At 33.8% G+C, this 26123-nt stretch overlaps 4 protein-coding genes and 2 long non-coding RNA genes across 9 annotated transcripts; 2 read left to right on the forward strand and 4 right to left on the reverse strand.

The window, feature by feature from the left end:
* The first annotated feature begins 1054 nt into the window (after window positions 1–1054).
* On the forward strand, window positions 1055–2568 carry LOC129786983 (THO complex subunit 3). Its single transcript, XM_055822251.1, has 2 exons — window positions 1055–1337; window positions 1753–2568. Exons 1-2 carry the CDS (start codon window positions 1158–1160, stop codon window positions 2530–2532), a joined length of 960 nt encoding a protein of 319 aa, XP_055678226.1. The 5' UTR covers window positions 1055–1157; the 3' UTR covers window positions 2533–2568.
* Window positions 2543–5655, reverse strand: LOC129786980 (NADPH-dependent diflavin oxidoreductase 1). Its single transcript, XM_055822248.1, has 3 exons — window positions 4750–5655; window positions 2833–3550; window positions 2543–2774 (listed from the first exon to the last, which is right to left on the reverse strand). Exons 1-3 carry the CDS (start codon window positions 5609–5611, stop codon window positions 2576–2578), a joined length of 1779 nt encoding a protein of 592 aa, XP_055678223.1. The 5' UTR covers window positions 5612–5655; the 3' UTR covers window positions 2543–2575.
* On the reverse strand, window positions 3617–4690 carry LOC129786984 (U3 small nucleolar ribonucleoprotein protein IMP4). Its single transcript, XM_055822253.1, has one exon. It carries the CDS (start codon window positions 4604–4606, stop codon window positions 3656–3658), a length of 951 nt encoding a protein of 316 aa, XP_055678228.1. The 5' UTR covers window positions 4607–4690; the 3' UTR covers window positions 3617–3655.
* Window positions 5656–6146: 491 nt separating the features above from the next.
* Window positions 6147–26117, reverse strand: LOC129786991 (nucleolysin TIAR). 2 transcript variants are annotated; one of them, XM_055822267.1, is made up of 3 exons: window positions 24680–26117; window positions 13480–13567; window positions 6147–9863 (listed from the first exon to the last, which is right to left on the reverse strand). In XM_055822267.1, exons 1-3 carry the CDS (start codon window positions 25625–25627, stop codon window positions 9724–9726), a joined length of 1176 nt encoding a protein of 391 aa, XP_055678242.1. In that variant the 5' UTR covers window positions 25628–26117; the 3' UTR covers window positions 6147–9723. The 2 variants fall into 2 exon arrangements, with proteins under 2 accessions (XP_055678242.1, XP_055678241.1); XM_055822266.1 differs by having other exon boundaries at window positions 6147–9875; window positions 24680–26111.
* On the forward strand, window positions 15035–16679 carry LOC129786994 (uncharacterized). Of its 2 annotated transcripts, XR_008750175.1 has the most exons (3): window positions 15035–16005; window positions 16079–16246; window positions 16312–16679. It is a non-coding gene; the product is annotated as an uncharacterized LOC129786994 (long non-coding RNA). The 2 variants fall into 2 exon arrangements; XR_008750176.1 differs by having other exon boundaries at window positions 16079–16679.
* Window positions 16359–20648, reverse strand: LOC129786993 (uncharacterized). 2 transcript variants are annotated; one of them, XR_008750174.1, is made up of 4 exons: window positions 20083–20648; window positions 19472–19996; window positions 19266–19411; window positions 16359–16473 (listed from the first exon to the last, which is right to left on the reverse strand). It is a non-coding gene; the product is annotated as an uncharacterized LOC129786993 (long non-coding RNA). The 2 variants fall into 2 exon arrangements; XR_008750173.1 differs by having other exon boundaries at window positions 19472–20621.
* Window positions 26118–26123: the final 6 nt, after the last annotated feature.

Genomic DNA, 26123 nt, shown 5'->3' on the forward strand with positions numbered 1-26123 from the left:
AGGAGGTAGTGGTGAATGGGGTGGTGGTCTGTAATTGTATACAGTACAGCATAACGATGGAAATCCATTAGACATTTCACTCCCTTGTGTGGAAGCTTATTCAAACAGCTGTCTCCAACACACTTTCCTCCCACCCAACCCTGAGAGTTTTACCCTTTCTGCGAATATCGAAGGCAGGCAATCTTTTAGATGAGAAAAAAATCCATAATTGCGTGATTGAAATCTCAATGTGAATGCCGATGGAGAAATGCACAATGGCAAGAGAAAGATCAATGATTGGCTGTATAGAAAACCACAGGGAGTGTTTTATGAATGGAAAAGCACTCATGTGACTCCTGATGAATCCTTAATTCCGGAAGGAGGAAATTTTCGGGGTAAAAATGCAGAAGTTCTTTGTGAGGTTATGCGTTTTCCAATTTCCTTTTTTCCGCACAGTCTTATATGATTTTTTGCCAATTCACTTTTCCATCACAATTTCCACATTTGGCGTGTATGGGATCGCAGATAATGAAAAGAATAAATATTTGGCGACAAATTCCGGAAAAGGTTTCTGTGGATAGAAGTTGAAAAAATTATGATTTTGAATATCTTACTTCTTATACGAGCAATGTCCGGGAAAAACTTTTCTCACTGATAAACTCAATCGCACTGCGACCACGTTTTCTCGCCAATACCGAAGCACATGTTTCAATTTGCTCTCTAATTCGAGTTATTTTGGCTCATACGAAATGAACTTTGTCGTCAGACTGTTGAAGCTTTTGGGAGTTGTTTTTTTTTAACTACAAAAACGACCACATCGCCACACCACTTTTTCATTGATCTTTTTCTCCTCTCTTTCTCACATGCGGAACGATTTAAGCGTGCCGAAGTACTTTAGACACGCCTATAGATACTCATTAATTTATATTTTGTATATCTTGAATTGTTTACTACGGACCGTATCAATAAGATATGATAAATAAATTTTATGAATAAAAAATGCCATTTGCGGGCTGAGAACACGAATGAGACCCGAAGGTGAGTCGAATGCCCAACGAGGGCATAACTTGTCTAAAACGTTGAAAAGGTGGCGTTGAAAGTAGTTGAGGAGATGTGGAGAAGCCGGGTTGTTTACGTTTTTGTGAAGAAAAATTATCTAAAAACTTAATTAGGAAAGGATGGGGGTTAGCAAAGTGGAGGAACTTCAGGATTTCTTCAAGAGCCACAATAAGATTCGGGAGCAGAAAGCCCATACATCGAAGGTACACTCCGTGGGATGGAACTGCGATGGCAGGAAACTTGCTTCGGGGTCTTTTGATAAATCCGTGGCGATTTTCTCCCTCGACAGGGACCGTTTGGTAAGTTATCGGAGTTAACCCATTTGAGCTGCTTTTAGATTTCTAAGCAAAAATTTATTATTTTTAATTAAATGTCCTAAACCAGGATCTAACCGGATCTAGTCTAGGCATTAGTTTATAGACTTTAGGTTAATCCTAGAATTAGGATATTATATTGTTCTGATCCTCATCAAAACAATATTTTTTAAGAATTTATTAAAAGGATGTGTTCTTGTAAAAATCAAATAGGATATTGTTTTTAAAAAAATCTTTTTTCAAATGTTAAGATAAAACAAATTAAAAATTAGAAAAATAAATTACATGTCGCGTAAAAAATATTTCAGAAGTATTATACTCGCTGTGAACGTTGTAATAAATCCTTTTTCTCCTTTAAAGCCTTTAAATATTAAAATCAACGTTTAATTAATTATTCCAGAGCAAAGACAACACCTACCGCGGTCACACAGGCTCCGTGGATCAACTGTGTTGGCATGCAGTCCAACCCGATCTCTTGAGTACAGCGAGTGGAGATAAAACCGTCCGGATTTGGGATGTCCGAATAGGGAAATGCGCCACGATAGTCAATACAAAAGGGGAAAATATCAACATTACCTGGTCACCGGATGGGAATACCATTGCTGTGGGCAATAAGGAAGATCTCGTCACGTTCATTGACACGCGTACGCACAAAATCCGCGCTGAGGAACAATTCAGCTTTGAGGTGAATGAAATTGCGTGGAACAACCGAAGTGACCTGTTCTTCCTCACAAATGGCCAGGGATGCGTGCATATCCTCAACTATCCGAATCTTGAGGTCAAAGATATTCTAAAAGCTCATCCTGGAACATGCATTTGCATTGAATTCGATCCCACGGGCAAATACTTTGCAACTGGAAGTGCAGACGCTCTTGTTTCCCTTTGGGATGCTGAGGAGCTTTCCTGCATTCGGGTATTTTCCCGTCTCGACTGGCCAGTTCGTACAATTTCCTTCAGCCACGATGGCAGACTCCTGGCATCTGCGAGTGAAGATCTTCTCATTGATATCGGGGACACCGAGACAGGAGATAAGGTGGCTGACATCTCCGTTGATGCTGCAACATTCACAGTCGCCTGGCATCCGAAGCAGTACCTCCTGGCATACGCGTGTGACGACAAGGATTCCTGCGATAGACGACGTGATGCTGGAAGCCTGAAAGTTTGGGGATTTTCCGATTAAAAAAAAATAATTTTCTCGAATAAATTTATTCAAAAAGAAAAATCTAAGACCACGTTTCTTCCTGATATCGTCCTGTTGTGAGCATTTTCTGCACATTTTCCTCTCCAATGACCACATTTAGAGCCTCTTTGACAGACTGGGGCATGTTTTTGGAGCTTCCTGCTACCAGGAAATAACCGTCTTGTTCTATGAGAAGAGTCCTCAGAAGATCTCCATTCTCCTTAATCCTGTGCTGGACGTAACTGCAAGGAAATTCAAAATAAATTCCCAAAAAATTAACTAAACTCTTCAAAAAATTACATTTTCTCCTCTTGATCCCTGGAGAAAGCCGTGATGAGTTTGAGCACTCCAATTCCTTCCATCCTCTTGAGTTCTTCTTCACAGTGAAAGTCTCCCTGACGATTGCGGCATCCAAAGAACAGCACACACCTCCCTGATTCCTCATCCACGTATTTTGATTCCTTCTGCAGCAGAACACTGCGGAATGGCGCCAATCCCGTTCCTGGACCCACCATCACCAGAGGTTTTGAAGGCTGTGCTGGCAATTTCAGCGTTCCTTTCTTCAGCCATCCGATAACTTTTTCTCCCACGGGTAATTTCTTCAGCCACGTGGAGCACAAACCCCTCCGGGGTGTGGATAAAATACTTCGATACTCCACAACAGCCACTAGCAACTGTAGCCGTCCAACTTCCGGACAGGAGGCAATTGAGAATGATCTTGGCTTAATGGGCTGGAACAGTTCCATAAGGATTTCCAGTGTGAGTTGTGATGTGGCATGAGGAAAGTCCTGAAGAACCTCTAGAATTGTTCGACGAGGACGATTGGCATAGGCAAAGAGATCCTCCTGGCCAGCTGGTGAAGCCAATTCGAGCAATTTCTCCTTTTCTAGATCATTTTTGCAATTTCTAGCCAAAAGAGCAAAGGCACGTGGACGTGGGATTGCATTGAGGTCCCAATACTGCGTTGCAAGAGATCTTAGAGAGATCGGAGCTTGCAGGAAGTCAGGAACTGGCATTTCTGGTCAAAGATATAAAATCATTCCGCTCTATTAATAATCAGATCGAGGAACGAATTAAAAAAAGATTTTTTTATGAAAAATTCTTTATTTTTTTTCTTAAATTTTTATGAATTAATTTGCAATTCATCATCATCCTGCTCCCAGCCGTCGTCATCTGAAAGGAATCTCCTCTTGGCCGTGGTGTTCATGTACCTATGCAGAGTCCACTCTGTGTCGGTGGCATCAAGCTCATCAAGCGTACCAAGTTGAATCCTATAGAGGCTGAGTTGAAATCTTGGGCCACATTCAGTGAGCTCCACCCTCCCATTGATGCGCTGGTACGTGTGATGCCGGAAGCAGATGAAATCATCGTGATTGGCAAAGGTCATGATGCGCCGGGAATCTTCCTTGGGTACAGGGAAGAGATACTTCAGGATGGACATTGTCCTCATGCCGAGAGGAGTTTTGAAGTTGTGAAAGATCAGCTGTGGCTTCTGCTCACTCATTGGCCCAATATCGGGAATGTCATGCCGCATAACAACGCCGGAGATGTTGAAAAAGGCTGTGGGCCCGTGAGGCAGATGGCAGATCACCAGATTGTCCGGAACACCACGCGTCTCGTGCACAACAATGAAGTCTGTGACATCATTAGCCCGGCACGCGTGTACCATTTGCTTCACTTCGTAATTCCCGCGATTCATGCGCTGGGCATTTGGGAAGATCAACCGAAGCTCCTTCACGAACATCTTGAGCCTCACTGAGGGATCTCGGGATGTTGTGATCATGATCTTGGGATCCTCACAGCCCGCATAGCGATACTCATCATCCTGGGAATTAGCTGTATTTGCCCCACCACTGACACCACCAATTTCAGCAGCAGCACTGGGTCCAGCATCAGACCATTTGAGCTTTTCCTGCAGCGACAGAGCTTCACGCTGAAGATCTCCATGAATGGGGATATTTTCCTCCAAACTTCTCTTTATCCGATCCTTCTTCTCCTGCAATGCCTTATGTTTTCCCTCCACAGACTTCCTGTACAAGTACTCCCGCCTCAATCTTGCCTGTCTCCGCAACATTTCACACTATTTTTCACGAAAAACTTTCTCGCGAAAATTTTTGTTTACAATTTGCACACAACACGTGGATTTTGACGTTTTATAGTTTTATAAAATTCCGCACGAGCGCTTCGAGTTAGCAAAGGGAAAAAATTCAAACTCACCTGAATCAACTTCCCGGATTTCCAGAACTGTTTCTGGGAGAAAGGGAAGATTGTGATCCTGGAAGAGGCTGAAGAGCCCCTTGACGCGATCCTCTCCGTTGCATGGACGCAGGACAAGTACATCACCTGGTCGCCATGCAATTGGATTGATCATTTTGAAGCTAATGAGCCGAACATCCTGGAAATGCTGCTCATGCGTTATTCGTCGATTTTCTTCCAGAACCAGCCTCACGGTGGGATTCTCAGCACCTCTTGCTACCCTGCTATTCGCATAGATATTCTCAGTTTCCTTCCGGACGCTTGAATTATTCTCCTTGTCCTCATCGATAACTTCAACGTCCCAACGAAATTCTCGCGGACTCTCCTCAAGAGCTTCCTGGCCATTTGGCAGTGGACTAATCGTCAGCATCTTTTCCCAAAGCTTCTCAAGCCACGGCAAGTATGTGGCACTTGGTCCCATATCGTGCTGATCATCACACAGCCCAACTTCCATCAGGGCAACTCCACCGAGTTGAAGTAACCTCTTGTGGAGTTTTTTGGCCACAAAATTGTATTTGACATAGCTGGAGTCTCCAAATCCCAGCACGGCAAATCTCATGTTCTGCAGAGAGTCCCCCGGGAGCTTCTTTCGCAGCAGGAACTTCCAGAACCCGCGCATATTCTCAGGTTCCTCACCTTGACCAGTTGTGGAGCAAACGAAAACAACGAGCTCCTCATCCACCAAGTTTCTCACGTCGTAGGCATCCATCGGAAGCACTGGACCGGTGAAAAAGAATCTCTTTGACTCCCGCCACACTTGCTCAGCAAAATCTTGAGCTGTTCCCGTCTCACTTCCGTACAAAATTAACAATTTTCGCGACATTTTTTCTTCCTTTCCGGCAAATTGATTATTGTCGACTAACTGCGTCGCTTGCATCAGCACTTGTCGAATTTTCGTCAAAACATTACATTGTGAAATTTGAAAAAAAAAAACCGTTATAATAGCATAATTTATCAAAATCTAATTAATTAATTTTTTCGCAATTTTTGAATGAAAAATTGCAGAAATACCCAGAAAACTAACAGATTTTACCATTTTCTGAAAGATAAAAAATGAATTTATGATATAACTCGAAAATTCTAAATGTTTTAGACCTTATCGGTCGATTTTGATAAAATTGGTTCAAATTTAAGAATTTTTAAAGCTTAAGAAACTACTAAATACTGCTTTTCTTTATTGAATTTTGTAATTTAATTAGCCCCTTTGTTAACTTCCGCCATAAAACTTACCCAATTATTTTTTTCTGAGTACAAAACGTCTCCTTTCCCAACAATATCAATCCCTGATGAAGAGAAAAATCAATCCTCGAAAAGCGGAAGAAAACACAAAAGAGGGGCAAGAAATAAAACACTTGTGATGGGTTTTCTCAAATTTTTATTTATTTCTTTCTTATATCAATGTGCTCTTATTACATTTTCATATTTGTATCCTATCTAAAATGTAACTATCATTAATATTCTTACAAGTTATATCAGCTTACTTGCTACATTTCTTTTCCATCTCTTCACCCGAACTTAAAAATCTACCTCCAACCACGTCGCATCCATCTCATTTTCTCAATTTTCTTTTCTCTCGCTTCGGGCAAATATTTCTTTATTTTTTCACTCATTTTTTTTCTTTATTAATTAAAAGGTTGTATATTGTTTATTTTTTTATATAAAACATACTCGACTTACTTTAAAACCTCTCTTATAGAGAAAACCATCGAAAGTATATTCATTTGCAAAAAGAGGGGGCAATTGAATAATTTTTCTTTTTTATTGGTTTTTCATTTCTCTTTCGCATCTCCTACAAAATAAATTATTTATTTTTCTTCTCCCTTTTTTCCGTTGATCGACATTCAGTGTTCCAGGATGATTTTTTTTCTTCTATATTTCGCAGTGAAGGACACATTTTCGGCAAAAAACGTGAGAACTCATTTTCCTTTTTTTCTATTCTTTCAAACAAACTCAAAAAGTTTGAGTACGAAAATATTTTTTTCTGCAAAAAAAAATTCTTTCGTTGTTTGCAATTGATATGCTCTATTGGAATGTGAATGGCATTGTTCCTTTTTTTCTTTAAATAATTTCATTTATTTTTTACGAAATAATCTGCGTGTGTCCTTTTTTGCCACAAAATTTCAAAAATTAAAAAAAATGGAAATCATCTGAAATGAAAATGTTTTTTTAAAAAAAAATCCTTCCGTGAAACTATCGCAAAATCAGTTTCGCTTCAACGGCATCAAAAAGCAATTACTATCGTATAAAAATATATCATCTTCTCCCACAACAAAGATTTTCTTTATTTTTTTCAGCAGTCACACCTGCATTTTTATGCCTAATCTTTATATTTTCTTCATCTTCATCTTGATAATAAATTATGCAGCATTTTTTATTGATAATTTTTTCTCTTCCTCTCGCTCTTAAACCCAATTTATTTGCCCATAAATACTCACTCTTCAATAGATTAATCTCTATTTTGTTTATTTCTTTTGTTTATAGAGGGTGCCCAAATGTAAATGCAAAATTTAAATTGAATTCTTCTTTGCAAATCTTTGGTTTGGAGTGTTTGGAATTTTTGACAATTTTTCGTTCATCTTTTTTATTTTTAATTAAAACAATTTTTTTTTATTTTTTCATGGAAATATTTAAGAAAATTTGAATTCGCTTGAAATCTTGAAATTTCAGTACAAAATTCAAAGATTTCAATGGTTTCTTGGTCGCTGAAAATAGCCCAATCTTCAATGAATAAAAAAAACGTTTCATTTCTAAATCAATAACTAAAAATAAACTGATTTCTATTAAAATTTGTGCATTTTTCTGTATTTTATGTATTTTCCATGTCCGGAAGCTTTTTCCGGGACTCTTTGTAAAATTTGTAAAAGTTTCAAGATATTTTCTTTACAGAACGTCGTTTTGCAAATGTCTAAATTAGATTCCTTTTAGGCATATCTTCTTATTAGTAGAAAATTGTGTAAAGTTGTTTAAATTTACGAACAAAAATATATAAAAATCGTTCAAGACGTTTGGGAAGAACCCATAAAACCTTCGAAAGATACAATATCAATCACGTAAATGATTAGTAGATAAAATGAAATGTATCACTATGATAAACCATTAGAAGTCAAAATTCCAAGAACCCAAAACACTAAATTTAAAAAAAATCAATCAATTTAGATTTTGCATTGAACATGAGACACCCTATGCATGATAATTTTTCTCCCACAACAGTAGGTATACCCCTAAATATTCCATCTCTGCGTTATTTTACATTTTTTTCTTATATTTTCTTATTCTTTCACTTTGCTTTTTCCATTTATTTACATTTTTTTTATTTTCTGTTTTTCTTTTTATTTTTTTTGGAAACAGTAAAACGGTTTTTATATGATTTTTTAAATGGAGTATTTTTTAGCAGTTTTCTCACACTTTTTAACCTTATTTGCTCTCAAACTCTCGCAATTTATTTACAAAGATTTTCAGACACAAATATTTTGTCTGCAGGTTATTATTTCTTTTCATTTTTTATAATCTTATACCCTATCTATACGTCCATCAAACCATTCCTCGTTTCAGCTCTATTTTTTCATTAAATATTGATTTCCAATCAGTTTTCTTTAAAAGGGGGAAAACAATAAATGAATTTTCAGGTCTTTTTTTACAAAAAAAAAATTAATAAAAGATTTGAGAAGATTTCTCAATTGAGATAGATTTTTTTTCGTTAAAATTTGGGTTGTGCTGATTTTCATAATTAAATAATTATTATTTATTTGTTAGAGTTGAGCCTAAAAGACAAAATGCCATTGATTTTTTTAGTTTATTTTTAAAGAAAGAAAATTGAATTTTCACACCAAAAAAACACAAGAAAAAGTGAATTAATAAAAAATAGGAAAAAAAATTGTAAAATAAAATATTAGCATTGCTGTATTGCCAAAGAAAGTTTTTTTTGTTACTTATTCTTGTTAAAAAAGGAAACTTTTTTTTTTTTTTGAAAAATTGCAGCACAAAAACACATTAAAAATAAATTATAAATAAAAGTTTTTTTTAATTGGTCTTGAAAGTTTTTTGAGTGTAGTTTTCTTTTATGTTTTGCTATTAAATATAAGTAATTTTTTTTAAACATATATCACACATTTTTCCCATGTTGTAAACCCATGTTCTTTGTTTAAAAATCAATGCGCATTTTCCTTAATTTTCCCCCCAAATTGGTGATCCCTCGACTCTCTTTTCATCCTTCTTCTCTTTTTTTTCATGTAAAACTCCACACTTGAATGCTTTCAATTCTCTCTTTTCGTCCTTCTTTTGTTTGTAATATGCAAGGATTTCAGTTGATTATAAATCCAAAATATTTCTTAATATTTACGATAAAATGGGAATATTTTCAGTTTTTTTTTTCATCTTGTTTATTTATTTTACACGCACACACGCTTTTGTCCAGAGTTTCTTGCAAAAAATTGTTCTCTTATCCACCCCACCTAATTATGTAAAATTTTCTCAGAAAATTTTATAAAAGAAACTTCACAAATTAATTTTGTGAATAAATAAAAGGAAATTTTGTAGGATTAGAAGCCTTCTTTTTTTACGGGAAAGCTTTGTTATTCTGAGAAAAATAATAAAACAGGAATAAAGTTTCTTGATAAGATCAAAAGGATATTTTGGTTTAGATAGTTTCTTGTATAAAAAAAATAATTATTTTTTGGCGCAGCTTCAAGAATAAAATTAATTACCTTTCAACTTCAGCTGCTGATGCATTTTTTTTTCTTCCTCATATTTAGGGGAAATTTCTTTTTTTTCTTGCTGTGGTGGAGTCTAAAATAAGTAGCAACATTTTTCATACAAGATTTTTTTTTTCTACACAAGCTTTCTCTTCTTGTCCCCATGTGGACAATGTGTGTCAACAAATTTCTATCTCTTTATCCTCTTGGTTGCATGTGAGGCCTCCTCAGTGTTGAGTTCGTCTCATTGTGTCTGATACTGCGGCATCGCCGTATACATGATTTGTGGCTGATTCGCAGCAGCCCCATTTGTGGCTGCTGTCACACCCTGTACCGTAGGCACCCCCATATACATCGTATTGGCCGGCTGTACCATGCGATATGCTGAAAACATATCTGCAAGTGTTAGCACATTTTAGCCGCATGCACAAACCAAACAACAACAAAATTAATTAACAAAATTGCAAAAGAAAATAAAAACTTTAAACTCTACTTTTCATTTTTTCTTTCTACAAAAAAAATCCTCCTTAGGCAGAAAATTTTAATTTTAATTCACTTTTATTTTTGCAAGGAGCCATCGCCCAACAACTACGATTCTCAAACCTCCCGCATGATGTGGGTCACAAGGTCAAACACACCACGCACAAAAGAGATCTTTTTGCCACACACCGCAGTCAAATTATAGGTTTGTAATAGTTCTCTCTCTCTCTTTACTAGCACAAAAAAAGAGTGTAGGTAAGGTACCTTCCTCTATCATATTCCTCAGCACACCCGTTTTGTCTGCCCCGCGCAACAAAAAACCCCCATTCTCCATCGCGTACGTATTTGGTCAATAAAATACTAATTCACTTTTATTCGCATGTGATTTTCACGAAAAAAAAAGTCACGGAGTTCGCACATCCCATCCCCAGGTGCAGCATCAGCAAAACAAACAAATAAATGAATGTGAAATTCGATAATGTTTTACGATCCCCTTTTTTGTGTACTTCTCTTTGACATTGATATACATTGTCAAGAATATCAAGATTAAACTTTTGTTTAATATGTTGCACATAATTGAATCGTTTAAATTCAAAAGGCTTTCATTCTATTTATAAAAAAAAATTTGCAAAGTTTTTAGATGTTACTAATTTTTACCTTTTTAACAGTAAAAAAAAATTAATTGATAAAATAAAAGAAATTAATGGTTAGCTAACCCTTCTCATTTTATTCTAGAGGATTGAGCCTTAAGAATATTTCAAGTTCTAAGCTTTTCTTTCGGCTTTTTTCTTTATTTTATAAGAACAAATTTATGATCCAACGAAATCCTTTATCAACATTTTCAATTTTTTTTTAGCATTAATCACAATAATTCATTAATATAAAAACACAAAACCTAATGATTTTTTCCTTATTTAATCAGTATGACTAAACAAAATTGGTTTTAATGAATGAAACTTTATTTTTTTTTAAATCTTTTCTTAGAAAAATTGTTTGGATATGGAACTTTTGGGTCTTGAGACATTAAACTCCCAGAAAAATTCAACATTGTCTTTTTAGGTATAATAGATTATCATAAAAAGGATACTTGACATATTTAAAGTTTAAAATTATATACCGAATTAAATGCCAAAAGAGAAATATTCAAAATTTTTCAAAAATTATGTCCCAGAAAAATCTTTTAAAGTAACAGAAAAATCAAATCCTTGTGTCAAATAATCATTTTTTAAGACTTAATAAAACAATAAAAAATTGACTAAAATTTTAAATCTAGTTAGAAAGTAAATCTAAACAATTTATCAAATAATTATTGATAAAATAAAAGAAACGAATTAATTTTGTTGCCCTTTATCCTTAATTTTTCATTCACTTTTCTTTAATCAAAAAGTATTTTGTATTAATTTTTTATTGATTGACGAATTAGAAAAATAGATAATTTCTTCGTTCTTTATTCTAAGCAGAATAACCAAAAACCTCAAAAATAAATTGAAAATCATTATCCTCTCTCTCTGAAAGAAATGGGTTAATTGCATTTCTATTTCCAATCAATGAAACTTGAGATTTATTTTAGTAGTTAAAAAATCGAATGAAAAGACATTTAGTTTTAAAGGAAAATCATGAAAGTCTACAAAATGCTGAAGCTGCAAATAAGAACAAGTCTTCTTTAGAATTGGTCAATAAATTTCTTTGGAAATGAAGCAAATTTAATTATTTTATTACTTTATTTGAGTGTCTGATTGTGAGCTATTTTAGTATTAAAAAAATATCAAGAAAAATCGTACTAAACAAACTTTTTATATTTTCTCAATATTAAAAAAATAAATAAATTAGACGTATTTTAATGAAAATTAAATCCAAAGAAACCTTTAAAAAAAATACGAAGTTTAACCCACATTAGTATGGGATGTGCGAAGGAAGTAAATTGTACATAAAGTAACATCAAACTGTCGTAAATATAAATCCCAATAGTAACAAATTTAATCAATATTTAACAACAAAGGAGCTTTAGGCCATATTGAATATGTACGGCAGGTACGACATATTCTGCATTTGCATCCCCTTTAGCATAATCCCCACCCTTAATCAAAACATACCTACATATGTATGTAAAGCATTTGAAGATTATACCCAAAATGTACACGATAGAGAGCACAATAAAATCAATTACAATTCCAAATGCAGTGTGGAAATTTGCTATAAATATGAAGGAATTGTGCTGTGAATTTCAAATTATTTCCTCCCGGTGCACAATGCAGAAACAGAAAAAAACGAGGTGTCAGAATCGCAGGTTGGGGACTCCTCTTCATTTTGCATTTTTTTTTGCTTTACCTCTTTCTCTTTCTATATTTATGTTATATAAATAATTACACAGAAATGTAGAAATCATATTTTTTGCCGTCAAAACTTTTCCTTTTCAAATTAAAACGCCCATTTGCTAAAAAAAAATTTTTTTTTGCACTAAAAATGCAGAATTCCATATTTTACTCAAATGTGAAAGTATTTTCATGGAATTTTCCTTCTTTGTCTGGCTAATATTATCTTAACCTTGCACAAGGGGTTTGTCATTCCAAACTGTTTTATACACAATTTCCTACATTTAGAATTTTTAAGGAAATTTAAGAATTTTAACATTTGTTAACGTTTTTGATTAAATAAATATTTATTTATTTTTTTAATTATCTCGGGTTTCATCTGAGATGATTTCCCTAAATATTTATTAATCAAATTAAATTATTAAAATAAAAAAAAATAAACAATTTATTGATGAAAAGTAATTTTCTTATAAGAAATACAGTCATACCTCGCATAATCAAGTCGAGGTTATACTCTTCTCACCCATTAATTTTCATGCGTAAGAAGAGTATAACCTCGACTTGATTATGCGGGGTATGACTGTAATGATTTTTTTTTCATGTACTGGTTCTCAAATTAAACTCCTTTGCAAAAAAATATCATTTAAAAAGTATCAAGACAACATAAGAAGAAATATCATGTTTTTCTCACTGACAAACCCCTCTTGGTGTCAATATTTTGAGACTCATCTGAATGGAACCCATTGCAAAAACTCTGCATTAGAGTAAAATGCAATTAAACATGAATTTCACGGCCTTTTCATCAAAAATATGTATCTGCTGCTCAAACTTGCATGTACAAATCGACAAGCAACCAATGTTTTCAACATTTTGCACCCATTCTGATAAAGTTGGATGCTCTTCAATCATTTTTCATGCAAATATAAAAGAATTTTTTTTTTCTTTTCAAAGAAAGCATCACTATATAAGTTAGGAGCATGCAAAAGTGAGAATTATGTATTTTTTCTCTCTTCATCTCAATCAATTTTTTTTATGCTAAAAATTCATCCTCATCTCACTTTTCTTTCTTTCTTTCTCTCTCTCTCTCTCTTTTGTTTCTAATAAACTACAAAAAAATCATAAAATCTACAATATAAATCGAAGATAAAATGTTGATTAAGAAAAAAAAAGGCAAATAAAAAGTTACTGAGGTTGATAGTAATATGTACCTCCGGCTCCTTGCTGCGGACTCGTGTAGGCGTAGGGATAGTAGCCCTGTTGCATGTACTGCGCTGGCATCTGCGCCGCAGGATATCCCTGGAAAGAATAAAAAAAAAACATATTTAGTAAAATTTTAAAAATCATTAAAAATAACTTAAACCAGTAATGTAAAAATTCATTAATTTTATTCCCGTTTTATGGGCTAAAAATTCCCTTCAAAAACCTCTTTAATAAAGAAGAAAATCTTATGATAAAAAGGGTTATAAGAAGCATTCAAACTCCCCCCAAGACAGTGAGGAAGGAAATAATTAATTATGAACAGCTTAATGTCAATTTAATGCTCAATTTTTGCCACACCCTCTTCTACATAAAAAAAAAATAATAAAATACTGCCCAAAGATAAAATTCTACCCCAAAAAACACACAAAGGAGACAAGAAGAAAATCCTTATTATATGTACATGGAGCTCAATTTGAAATTCCTTGAAAATACACAGAGATTATCCCAAATATGATTTCCTACTCTTCCTCCCTCGCTCTCCCATCCTCCTCCTTCTCCTCTACCATTCTTGCGAAAGCTGAAACAAGTCTAAATTCGGCCAATTTACCGTTCACTGAATATATCCCAAAATCAATACATATATATCAACACATTATGCTGTATAATATTAGAGGAAAGAGAAAAAAAAGGTGTCATCGAACTCCATCAGCAGTGCTCATTTCTCTTGCGCCTCAAAGTGCTGATTTCTCATCCAAAAAAACCATCGCACCGATTAAAACACTCCACTTTTGATGCGTGATTGTGTTTATATGCGGTTCTTCAGTTTTTTTTTCGGGGCCTCCCTCCCGCTTGTTTACACAAATATACGATTTTTGCAACAAAGTATAAAAATGAAGAACAAGTCATAAACAATAACTAATTATTTCCACGAAATTATCACTAAATGATTTTTATTGTTGTTTTCCTTTAATATTTTGGATAAAAACACGTAAATTAATTACAAACCGAATAATTTGAATAAACAAATTATTCTATTTGCATATTGCTCTATTTGAAGAAACAGACGAACATGGGACATTATCGCGTGTAATGAAGATAAAAAATGATCTATTTAAATATTTTATAAGTTAGTTTTAAGTGTTTTTACTAATTTTTATTTAAATCATTAGTTGTTTAAATGAATGCTTCGAATAGCCGAGAGGATCTAATCACACTTCTTTTCTCTCTTTTATCCCCTATCATCGAGTGACGAAGGTTCGAATCTCATTAAGACTGATTTTTTTCTTAAGTTTTTTTTTTATTTTTTCACTCACATAAGTTCTTTGAAAAATTGAATTTAAAAAAAAACTATAAGATAGGGGAACATGGGGCAATTTGTTAATTTTAATTGAGAAGTATATTTTCCTTGGTATGCACTGAGAAAATATTTTAATTTTATAATGACGACTGTCTTATAGGAAATTTTCTGGGCTACAACTTTGTCTCACACGATTTCTTTCTATCTCAATGGGAAAATGCCAGGGGCCTGACAAGAGCTCTATTTCCATAGGAATTCTGTGATCCCTAGGTATCCCTCGACTTTCGAGAAATGTGTCACCCAGAAAAATGCCTCAATCTGAAAAATTCTACCATCACTGGATAGATAATTTAATATTCTATCGATTGAGGAAGTTTGGTGGGTGGCACATTCCTATTAATGCACTAATATCGACTTTAAAAATTTCAATGCACTTTTTAGAAAAAAATCGCGACATTTTCTTCCTTGGTGACAACCGCGCCATCTATTGATGAGCAAAAACTATGTAGCTTCGAGACCTTTAACAGTTTTTGACATAACCTTACTTTTTTGTTTGGATTCTTGATTTTCACCATTTTCTTTGTTTTAAAGCTTATTTTTGTGCTTTAACATGACTAAAATACAGTAAAAGTTAGAATATTTGCCTAAGTGATGTGTAAAGTGCTGCCGATTTGTGATACGTGACAAAGAAAATGTTTATTTTCACGAGTGAAAGTTGTAATGCTATCCGGAAGACTTTGTGCAAGAAAAAATGGGGATATCTTTGTCGCAGGCAAATTTCTGATTGCAAATTGGAATATCAGGCGAATCTTGAACTGACAAAAAGTCTAGGTGCCCCATGATTTTGTCAGGAGTCATGTCCGGTCATCAATTCTCACCGAGGAATGCGAAGTATTCAGTTCTCAAGGGAAGGATCAAGGAGACTGTAGCGCCTATGAGAAGATTGATTCACAACACTGAAGCATAATAGAAGTACCAAAGAAGGACCAGAAAAGCAGATTATGATTTTATTTAACGTCACCGGAGATTAACTTGTAGTGCTACAGTACTAATAAGCGAATCCTGAGAAGCTCAATGTCCAGGATTCATTGAATGTCGGGAAGAAGCTGTTCTCTCTTGAGAAGTGGAAAATTCCGTCTGACTATTCCCAGTTCAGGAAATGCTGTGAACACTCACAAGAAATAATTTCTAATTTAGGGTGAAAATTGGAATTTTATTTGTCTACAAATGTCGCAAAGTATGTAAGTTTTAATCAATTTTAAAGAGAAAGCACTTCTATTATCTGATTTCCTTTTTATTGTTTCTTTTAGCTCTGTGGCATCTATATGATCAACATATTTTTTTCCGGAAGATTGCTGTTGTGTTTTCTTCGTTGCAATAGGCTCACTCAAAACGAATTGCTCAATGTACGGAATGAGGGCAGTAATTGTGAAGTCCTGAATGAGATGACGCGGTTTATGTGCATCGCTGGCTGATAGGTATATCCTACGTAGTACTGATATTGATTTCTTCACAACTAATAATCATATATTTTGATTCTTAGGTAGCAAAATAGGAGTCTCAGTACTGTGATCATTGGCGATATATCTCCTGCATTTCCCCGCAGGAGCTACAGTGAAGGATGTACCGCTTCATCGATGAGAATTGCCAGAGTGCAGATTTAGATCAACTTTGGGGTGATACCTCAAATATCACATTTAAACTTCTGGAAATATTCAAAGAAATAGAATTTGATTAGAATTTAGAATAATTTTCTCTGCATACAATGTTTAATGATTCAAAAATTTGCTGAGAGTTCATGATGTGATCGTGATACTAAATCGAAACTTTATAATAGCATCTATAGAAATGTTAATGTACAGTTTGCCTGTTAAAAAAAAATGATTAAAAAATTTTCAATTTAAAAAATAATTATAGATTTATTTGTTAAGTTGTAAAATAATTTAAAAGAGAATAAAAATTCTAATGCCTCTTCAACTATATTTTTTGTAATTTATAATGCTGCTCTAAAAGTTATATTTATTTTTTACGCATTGAAAAATAATTATGATTTTTTTTGTTTTTGTCCCAAAAAAAAAATTCTGTGCAAACCTTTTTCGCTCCTTACATAAAAGATAAGCTCATTTTTTTTTTCTTTTGCTTTATTCTTATTTATGAAAAATGGCAATGTTTAAATGAAAGTTTCGGTCCTCTTCATTATCCTTCTTTCTTTTTTTTGACTCTATTTTCATTTCCGAGCTCATCACAATAATAATTTTTGAATTAAATAGTTGAAATTGAAATCTTCAAAGATAAAACTAAACTACGTTTTTTTTTTAAATGCTTCTTGTCACTCGGAATTTAACACACAATTTTTCTATGAAAATTAAATATCTTAAGAATCTCATTTCTTTATATCTATATAGTGTAGTTGCGTTTTGTGTCAATAAAATCGTTTTTTTTTTTAACATAAATCCCTTTTCAAAAATAATTTCCCGGTTAAATCACCATTTATTTAGATGGATTCCGCAATTAATTAAAAAAAAATAAACTCCCCTAAAAATCTTCTTTCTTTTAAAAAAAATTATTCTCTTTCAATAATTTTGCGATTAATAATTTTTTTTTGAAAAACCCTTTGTCGATGAGAACCCAAAAATTTCCCAAATTCGTAAAAATAACTTTAAAAAAAATTTTCATTATCTAAAAGAGTTCCATTACAAATTAAAGTCAATTGTAATGCGTCCATTTATAAAAACTTGGCATTTCACAACGTAGAGAGAATAGTTCATTCAATTGTAAACTAATTTTTGAGCTATATTAAAAGACGCAAATAATATTGAGACTGAAATGAACGAAAGTTAAAGAAAATCAATTCCATTATTTTTTAAAAGGAAAGGGTTTAGTGTCGTAACACTATTTAAGAGCAACTTGTTGATTTAAAAAAAATAATAGATGTTTAAAGCAGAGATTTCTTATTCTACAACAATTTATTCTAAGGAAGATCTCTGTAACCTTTTTTTGAAATTATTCTTTCTTTGCTACAAATAACCCTAATAAAGAAAATATATTTCTTCACACGAACTTTCTTTCGCCATTAAATTTAATTTGCAATAATTTATTTTTCTTCCTTAAAGTAAATTTTCTTTTATTAGTAGGTAATCTTTTCTCTTTTCTGAATGAAATTTATTGCTTTAATATTAATTTTGATTTATTGTCTTATATACAACTTTAAAATGAAGAACTCTTTATTCTTTTTGAATATTTCTTGAAAACACTTTTGATTAAAAAAAATATTATTATAAAAGATCTTTCTGTCTTTAAAGTAAAATTACTGGCAAAAATTCTCTTTTGCGCTTCAAAAAAATCCGCAAAAAAACTTTCTTCTTTTACTTTTTATATAGTCTAAAAGTGAAATTTATTCCATAGACATGAATTTTTAACAATAAATCTAAATCTACCATATAGGTTGAAATTCACTAGTTAGACAGATTTGGGACTTCTTAAGAAAACTCAACGAATCTTAAATTTGACATAATTAATTTCACCCCATTGCTTCTAAAAACTTGTATTCCGTATTTAAAAGTGTCTCTAAATGCATACCTACTTAATTATTCTCTTTAGAATAGTTTTTTTTTCTAAAATTCGTCCCCCTTTAAATCTTTTCTACTAAAATCATTTTCTTTAGCATCGTTGAAAAGAATCAGAGAAAACCTTCAATATTCTTTTCTTAAAAAAGAGAGTTATTTTTGAGAAAATTTCAGATTTATCACAGAGATGTAAAGGGTAAGATAATTTCAATTTAACAGAAAAATAATTGTAAAAGATATTTTTATATGAGCTCAAATCGGCAATCTACAATAAATCATTTAATCCATTCATTTTCTTTAGAAAAAAATCGCTTATAATTCATAATTCAAAATTAAGATCTATTTAATTATTATACTATTTAGTATGGTACCTAGAAATTATTTTGCATTAAAAGATTAAAGTTTGAAATTCCGCTGCATATTTTTCTAATACTTAATTAGTTGGTGTTCCTTTATGATGAAATATTTAATAACATGAATATTATTTCTTAAGAACCAAAAAGTTTTCTTTTTTTCATTTATTTATTTTTACTTTTTATTTTATTTTTCTTTCTCAAATTAATGATCGAAATTATATTTGAATGAAAATGTGTACTTGGTGTAGGCCTAAATAATTGTCTGAGTATGAGAGCTCAGATTATCTAGTTTATTTATATTTGTAATGTGACTCCCTTGCATAAGAAAATAATACAAACTAATACTAGAAGATTATGTAAAGTCATAGACTGCAATCATTCTCAACATAATATATGTAAAGGAAAATAGATAATTTATTTTTAATTGATTTTTCATTTTTGCTGTGAAACTACTGATTTCATTTTAATGTATTTCTTTTGAAAATGAAAAAAGACATTTTTAAAGAATATCTCAAAAGAATAAAATTTTTAGGAAAGAATTATGAATTTTAAGAAAGGGTCCTTAAAATACATACCTAACTCTATTCCAATGAGTGAGCTGTATGTTTTGTAGCTAGATGTTCTGTGTCACATAAATGATAGGCCGGAACATCGTGAAGGGCATGAAGAATCTCATCAAATGAAGGATTCCCTTGTTGTATTATTATGAGTAGAAATCCTCCTGTAAGACATGTGATCGTGTTATGCAAGAATCAAACCAATATAATTTAGAATTACAAACCTTTTCTAACATCTCTTCGAATTTTTCACATTCCGGGAATAAATCCTTCTCTGGTTTTTTCAACCAGTAATCTGCATTTCCCGTATTGAGAATTTCCTCTTCAACTCTCCTAATGCTGAATCTCGATGTTGTGACTTTCTTAGAGGATTTGCTGTAGAAAACAGGAATTTTTCCACTCCAAGATCTTCGTCGGAAAATGTACCAGCAGTGGGGTTGTTTATGCAACTGCCTTGTTAAAATACGTTTGCGGGAAAGGAAGAAACTCGTGGAAAAATGTTCATCCTTGGAACTTTCTCAATGGCTTTCTTCTTAATCCATCCAAGTAAATGAATCACTGACTGATCACAAGCACGAAGAATTTTGGTAATTTTTACAGTCTTATCAAGGTGTATCACTAATTCTTTCTCCAAGTTCATCTTACAAAACACTTGACGGGGAGATCGTTCTTGATTCCCATGAGAAAACCCTGAAATTTATAGGCTGGAGCGGCTGGAGCAGCGTGAATGGGCCCTCTTCTTATTGTTGCTGTAACATTTTATTTAATGAGAATTTAACATGCATTTTTTGAGCTAAAAGATTGAAAATTGAGGAAGACACCCTCGTAGTCTTACCCGTCCCATGAAATGCATGAAATCGTAGTGATACACTTTATTTCCTTTTGGATTCGTCGTTCCATACAGTGATTACTGTATTCCCGGACAAGGATGCCGTGTATTGTGGATAATTCTCCATTGCGTTGATCTCACATTTATTTTGCAGAATATCTCTATATTTTCCTGCCGTTCGAGTCCTGCCTATGTGAAATTTCCGGGCTTTCTGGTGGTGATCAACTGCCTTGTATGATTTTTCTGAAGTATTTTTTTGCACTTTCTTTGTAAAACTACACAATTTTTTTCTAAAATCACTTTCTCTTACCCAAATTACCGGTCTTTATCACTTGGGGACGATAAAATAATTTAAAACTAAATAAATTAATTAAATATTCTCGATTTCGGACGTTTTAGTGGAAATGTAAACAAATTTTGAGGTTATGTTAAAATTTCGGCGGTGCTAACCAATAGATGGCGCTATTGAATGATAGCAGAATTTTCCTGCAAATCGTCCGCCATTAATTTGCTGAGTTCGGCTAAGAAGGGACTTTGTCAGGCCCCTGGAAAATGCATTTTCAGTCCATTTTCCGAACCTTGCGATATAACATTTTGCCCCAGTTACCCCTACTATATAAAAACACCCATCTGTCAAAATGTAACAACTTTTCAGTTGTTAGAAAAGAAAAGGAAAGATTTTATCAGAATCTACCCCATTTTCAATAACAAATAAAATTGTAGAAGAAAATGGAACAAATTCAGAGCAAAGAAACTTTTGACATTTTTCTAAATTAAATCTTGTCTTTTTAATTTTTTTTATGCTGACATTTCGATTTGGATGAGATCTTCTTCAGGTCATTAAAGTGTCAAAAAAGCTTTTTAATTTAAACTCTCACTGAATGGCTCAAAATTATGTCTCAAAGCAGAGACTGATTCATAATGTTGACCTTTCATTAAAAAATTTACTAAATATCATTTAGGGAATATCCCTACTAGCTTTAAATTATCCTGAATAGCCTGAAACACGACATAATTAACAATTAAAACCTCCACGAAGTAAAAGCTAATAAGTCTAATTTTAAACGAATAAATCGACATTACAACAAAGCCAATGGGAGTCCTAAATATAAAATCTAAAAGTCCTTCAACTTTAATGTTCTCAGCTAATGAATCAAATTACAGCACATCCATCACTGTGACAATATGGAACACAATAAAACCACAGAGTGGATGAATTAACATTGTTTTTTTTCCTTTGTACCTCCCTCTCTCTCTATATAAATAAATTCTATAAGAATGATTAAAATGCAAGACGTGCCGGAGATATGGGGGGTAATTTGTAAAAAGATGCCAAGCTGTGCATTTTCTCCAACTGACTGAGAATCCAGCGAGGGAAAAAAAGGATTGCGCGCGGGTGTGTTTGCATTCGCATCATTTTTCTCTTCATCTTCAACCACATGAATGTGTGCAATTTTGATTTCATTAGAAAACATCCACTCAGCTGAATTTATATCACAAAAGCAAATCCACAAAGTGTCGGAAGAAAGTAAATTTTCAGCTTAATACCGTTCACATGAAGAAATGCGCACTCGAGAGAAAACTATAAATGATGCTTACGACATAATTTTGTGACCAAGACACCGAGAAAAAATCCCTAATAGAAGCTTATCAGCTGGAAGAGTCATACTCTTACACACACATGACTATTCTTTACTGGAGTACGTACTTAACCATGAAAATGTCTCACTGTGAGAAGAAGATTATAATCCAAAATATGCGACAAATCGCATTTGGAGCAAAAATATTCTGCTAAGCACCCAAATGTTGGAAGAAAAAGTGCTTAAGGTGCCCTTTTTTTAGGCAACACAAACAGCATTTTCTTTTAAATCAAATAAATTCACACGAAATACATTCTCTTAAGGTCATTCGCGTGCATAAATAAATTCTTTATTATGTCACTGAATGATTTAAAAATGAAGGTAAAAAAAAAAGATATCGGACCAATGGATGAGAATTTCTCGAATTTCTCCTCATGTAGACCCCGGCTGTGGTCAGAACTTCTCCCTCTTTCTCTTACCTTCCTCATCACATCCCATGTATACCCAAATTCTATGCATATATAGAGTAAAAATACGAGTTTTATGAATTGATTTATATCCGACAGGTAGAGAAAGAAACGACCGAAAAAAGTAGAAGAGATATAAACACGCAATTATACATAATTAAAAAGGAGAATTCTCCAAACTTCTCCAAGAAAAACCACGCGGACCAACTAAAGAATAAAAAAAAGTCATCTTTTGCCTCTTTTACTTGTAACACATAGCTCTCTGCCGTCATTGCGCTGCCCCGCTTTTTGATTGCCAAGATTAATGAAACACCTGAAATTGAAAATCTTTCTTTGCGACACTTTTAGTCATGTCGTGGAAGTTTTTTTGTGTTTTAATTATTTTTCGGGGGACTCCACAATAGGAAATTTATTTGAAAACTCGTACATTTTAATGTCATAACTATCCTACAACAGATCTATCACTTCTTCAACTACCCGCACATTTTCCTCTCTTTAGTTTTGTGTTTATAATATTTTAAGAAAATATAAATACTCCACGTAGAATGATTTGCAGAATTTTCTTAGAGTTTCAAGGAGACTTTTTTTTGCTGTTGAGATTATTGAATTTTTCTCCTTATATTTTTCAAGTTGAATGAACGAATTCATCCATTTAAATTTGATCATTTGCAGTGTTTATTATGTAAAAAAAAAGTTTTGACGACACGAAAAGTTTATTTTGAATAAACTTTAAAGTTTGTTTATTTTAGTTTTTTTCTGTACGAATGAAACTCCCCATAGATTGGAGATTTAAATCCTATTGAGAACTTTTTGAATGAGATTAAAAGAGTTTTTGGAATATTCTGTTGAAATTAATTGCCAAAAAAAAGAACTTATCACTTTCTAGTAGACAGAAAATTCTTGATTAAATGTGCAATAAAAGAGATAAATTCGTATTTATTTGAGCCTTGGATCATTTTGAATAATCAATCTTTTCCTTTGTTTTTATTGCTTTTAGCTGCATTAAAAAAACACTAAAATTCTATTTTTTAGAATAAAAAATTAGAATTTCTTTAAAAATGTAATAAAATAAATTAAAATCTTTTTGATCTTGAAAATTTCTTCGTTTAAATAGTTTTAAAAAAAAACATTTAATAATCAATTTAAATTGCTCCAAAAGGGAAATAAAATACCTATAGTAGGAAAAATAGAAAAAAAAAACCATTTTTTCTTTACTTGAGGTAATCGGTCGGCATACACAAATTGGACTAAATATACATATTTTTTTTTAAATTCTAAAAAAAAAAATCAAAAACGAAGGCGATATGAAAAAAGCCTTTACCAGTAGCAGTAGTAGTAGTAGTAAAAAGAAAAATCAACCAATATTTAAAAATTTTCTTACGTTCAAAGGCTTTACTATTTAATTTGTAATATCAGTTTAACCTTTGGAATGCGGAGGCCTTGGTAGTTACGTAGAATGCGAAGGTGGGGTCGTTGAACGACCCCAAAAAGAAGGCCAATTTTCTCCCAAACTATACAACCTGGAGTTTTCGGGTTAGTGCCTATAGATTCCTTATATAGTCCTCTTGCACCCTGCACCACAAATTCGCTACCCTAAAACACTTAGAAGGAGATATTAGGAAAAAACATTTTTCAATCATTTTTCACAATTTCTTCTTGAGAAATTTGCCAAGAAAGTTAACCCCAACTGCTATTTTTTTTTACTCTTCCCCACATTCCCCTTACTTCCCGCAACGTGATAAATGGCAATATTTCTCGAATATTCATTATTGTTTTGCACATTTACATGCTTCTAATTATGTTTTATGTTGTTTATGCTCTAAGAAATTTTCCGCAGAATGACCGTTACACCAATTTTTGAATTCCCTTCTTCTACATTTTTCTTAATAACTTTTCTTGTGGTGGTCGGATTGAGCTGAAATTTTTACACAACCTCCTCAGATAACCAAGGAACTTATTTCCAAAAGATTGGAACGCTATCTTTTATATTTATTGAGTTATAGAACGAAATATAGCGCTGGGGTCGTTCAACGACCCCGCTCCGCATTCCAAGGGTTAAGAAAAAAATTACTTCAAATAAGAAAAATAAAGATTTTTTTTAACTTTTAATTTTTTGACAATTTCCTTTATAATAAATCAACTTATTTTTAAATATTTTGTGATCAATAAATCAATAATTGAATAATTTTTTTCCGGCAATAATCCCTTTCAGAAATATCATAAAAATGTTAACTGCTCAAGGGTGAGTTGTTATGAATATTTTTGGCATTATTTTGTCTTCTTTTTTTTTTTTTAAATCTTCAAACATTTATAAAAGTGTCAGGCGTAGAATTTTACCTCAATGAAATCAAAGAAAAACTATTAGAATTAATTTAAAAGAAATAAGTTTTCAAGATTTGTTCCCTTTTGCCATTTAAATCTGTCTTAAAACCCACAATTTCTGAGCTTTAAATCCCAAATCAGAAAGAAACATAAAACAACAACATAAAATGATAAAAATTCATCCCAAACATTAAAAATTTTATTGGTGAAAACAATAAAAATAAAATTACTCACCGGTTGGTACCAGTAGCCCATTTGCTGATACGAATAGGGGTACTGTGCACCCTGTGGCTGCACAGGTTGACTCTGATTTGATGGCTGGGCATTATTGGTGGCATCACCGCCATTCTCCTTGCCCCAGAAGCACTTGACGGGTTGTCCGTTGATTTCTGTATTGTGAGTGGCTTCGATGGCATGCGTGGCTGCCTCCTTGGAGGTGAATTTGATGAAGGCATAGCCCTTGTCCTTGAACACCCGCACATCCTGGATGGCACCGAATTGCCCAAAGTGCTTGTGCACGAGGTCCTCCGTGATGACATTTGCCGCAAAGCCGCCACAGTAGACGGTGGTATTTGTTGGGCTTGTCTGATTGTAGATCTCCTCGTAGGATTGCTTCCCACCCTTTGCACCCTTGGTGGTTTCGCGTGGTGGCGGGGGTTTACGTGTGCTCCAGTTGGTGCGAATTGACCGCGAACCCAGCCATTGGCCATTCATCGATTGGATGGCATTCTCCGCCTCGGCCTTCTTCACGAACGACACAAAGGCATACCCCTTGGACTTGAGTGTCTGTGGATCACGCACAATGCGACAATTGGAGATCTCCCCGAAGGGTGCAAATGCCTCCCTCAGTGTCTCCGTCTCAATCTCCGGACTGAGATCCCCCACGAAAATATGATGGTGGGAACTTGTGTCAGCTTTGGGTTGATTCCCCGGGCTCGTGGCCCAATTCACTTTCATCTCCTTGTCAAGGAAGAGTCGCTTATTCATGGCCGTGAGTGCCGTTGAGGCTGCCTGATGATTTGTGAACTCAATGAACGCGTAGGGATCATTGCCGGGCTCCCGGATAATCTTGCAATTCTTCACGAGTCCAATCTGTCCAAAGAGCGACCACAGGAGGTCCTCCGAGACGGAATTGTCCAAGTTGCCCACATAGAGGGTTTTCGGTTGTGACTCGTCACCCATCTTTCCTCTCGCTCTCCCCCCAAACTCGCACACACAAAAAAAAACTCTCCTCAAATCTCCTCCACCCCGAAGCGCACAAAATTCTCACCGGATCTCCTGCGATACCCGAACGCCTGGCACGGTGAGCCCCACGGGGATGTCACTGGTGGCGCAGGGGACAACGGTAGGGGTGAATGTAGCACAAAAATGCGTGAGGAAATGGCTAAAAAGTACGTGCCGAACCAACGCACACATACAACAGCGCCACCCAAAAAAACGTCCCGACGATAATCCGTACACAGCACACTGGGAATGCCCTTTTCCGCACAAATCTCTACACCACGCACAAGTTCAATGGTCCAAGCATCCACTGGGGCACTTTTTACCACCTACTTACACCTATTTTCCCAAGAAAGTCGCTCACTAAATTTACTAGGCGTCCGGACATGAAATTTGACATTGCCAAGTTTTAGTAATGGCCGCCAATCTTCTTCTTCTTCTTCGTTTTATGATCCTA

Source organism: Lutzomyia longipalpis, chromosome 1, assembly GCF_024334085.1.
Source record: "Lutzomyia longipalpis isolate SR_M1_2022 chromosome 1, ASM2433408v1".
NCBI lineage: Eukaryota > Metazoa > Arthropoda > Insecta > Diptera > Psychodidae > Lutzomyia > Lutzomyia longipalpis.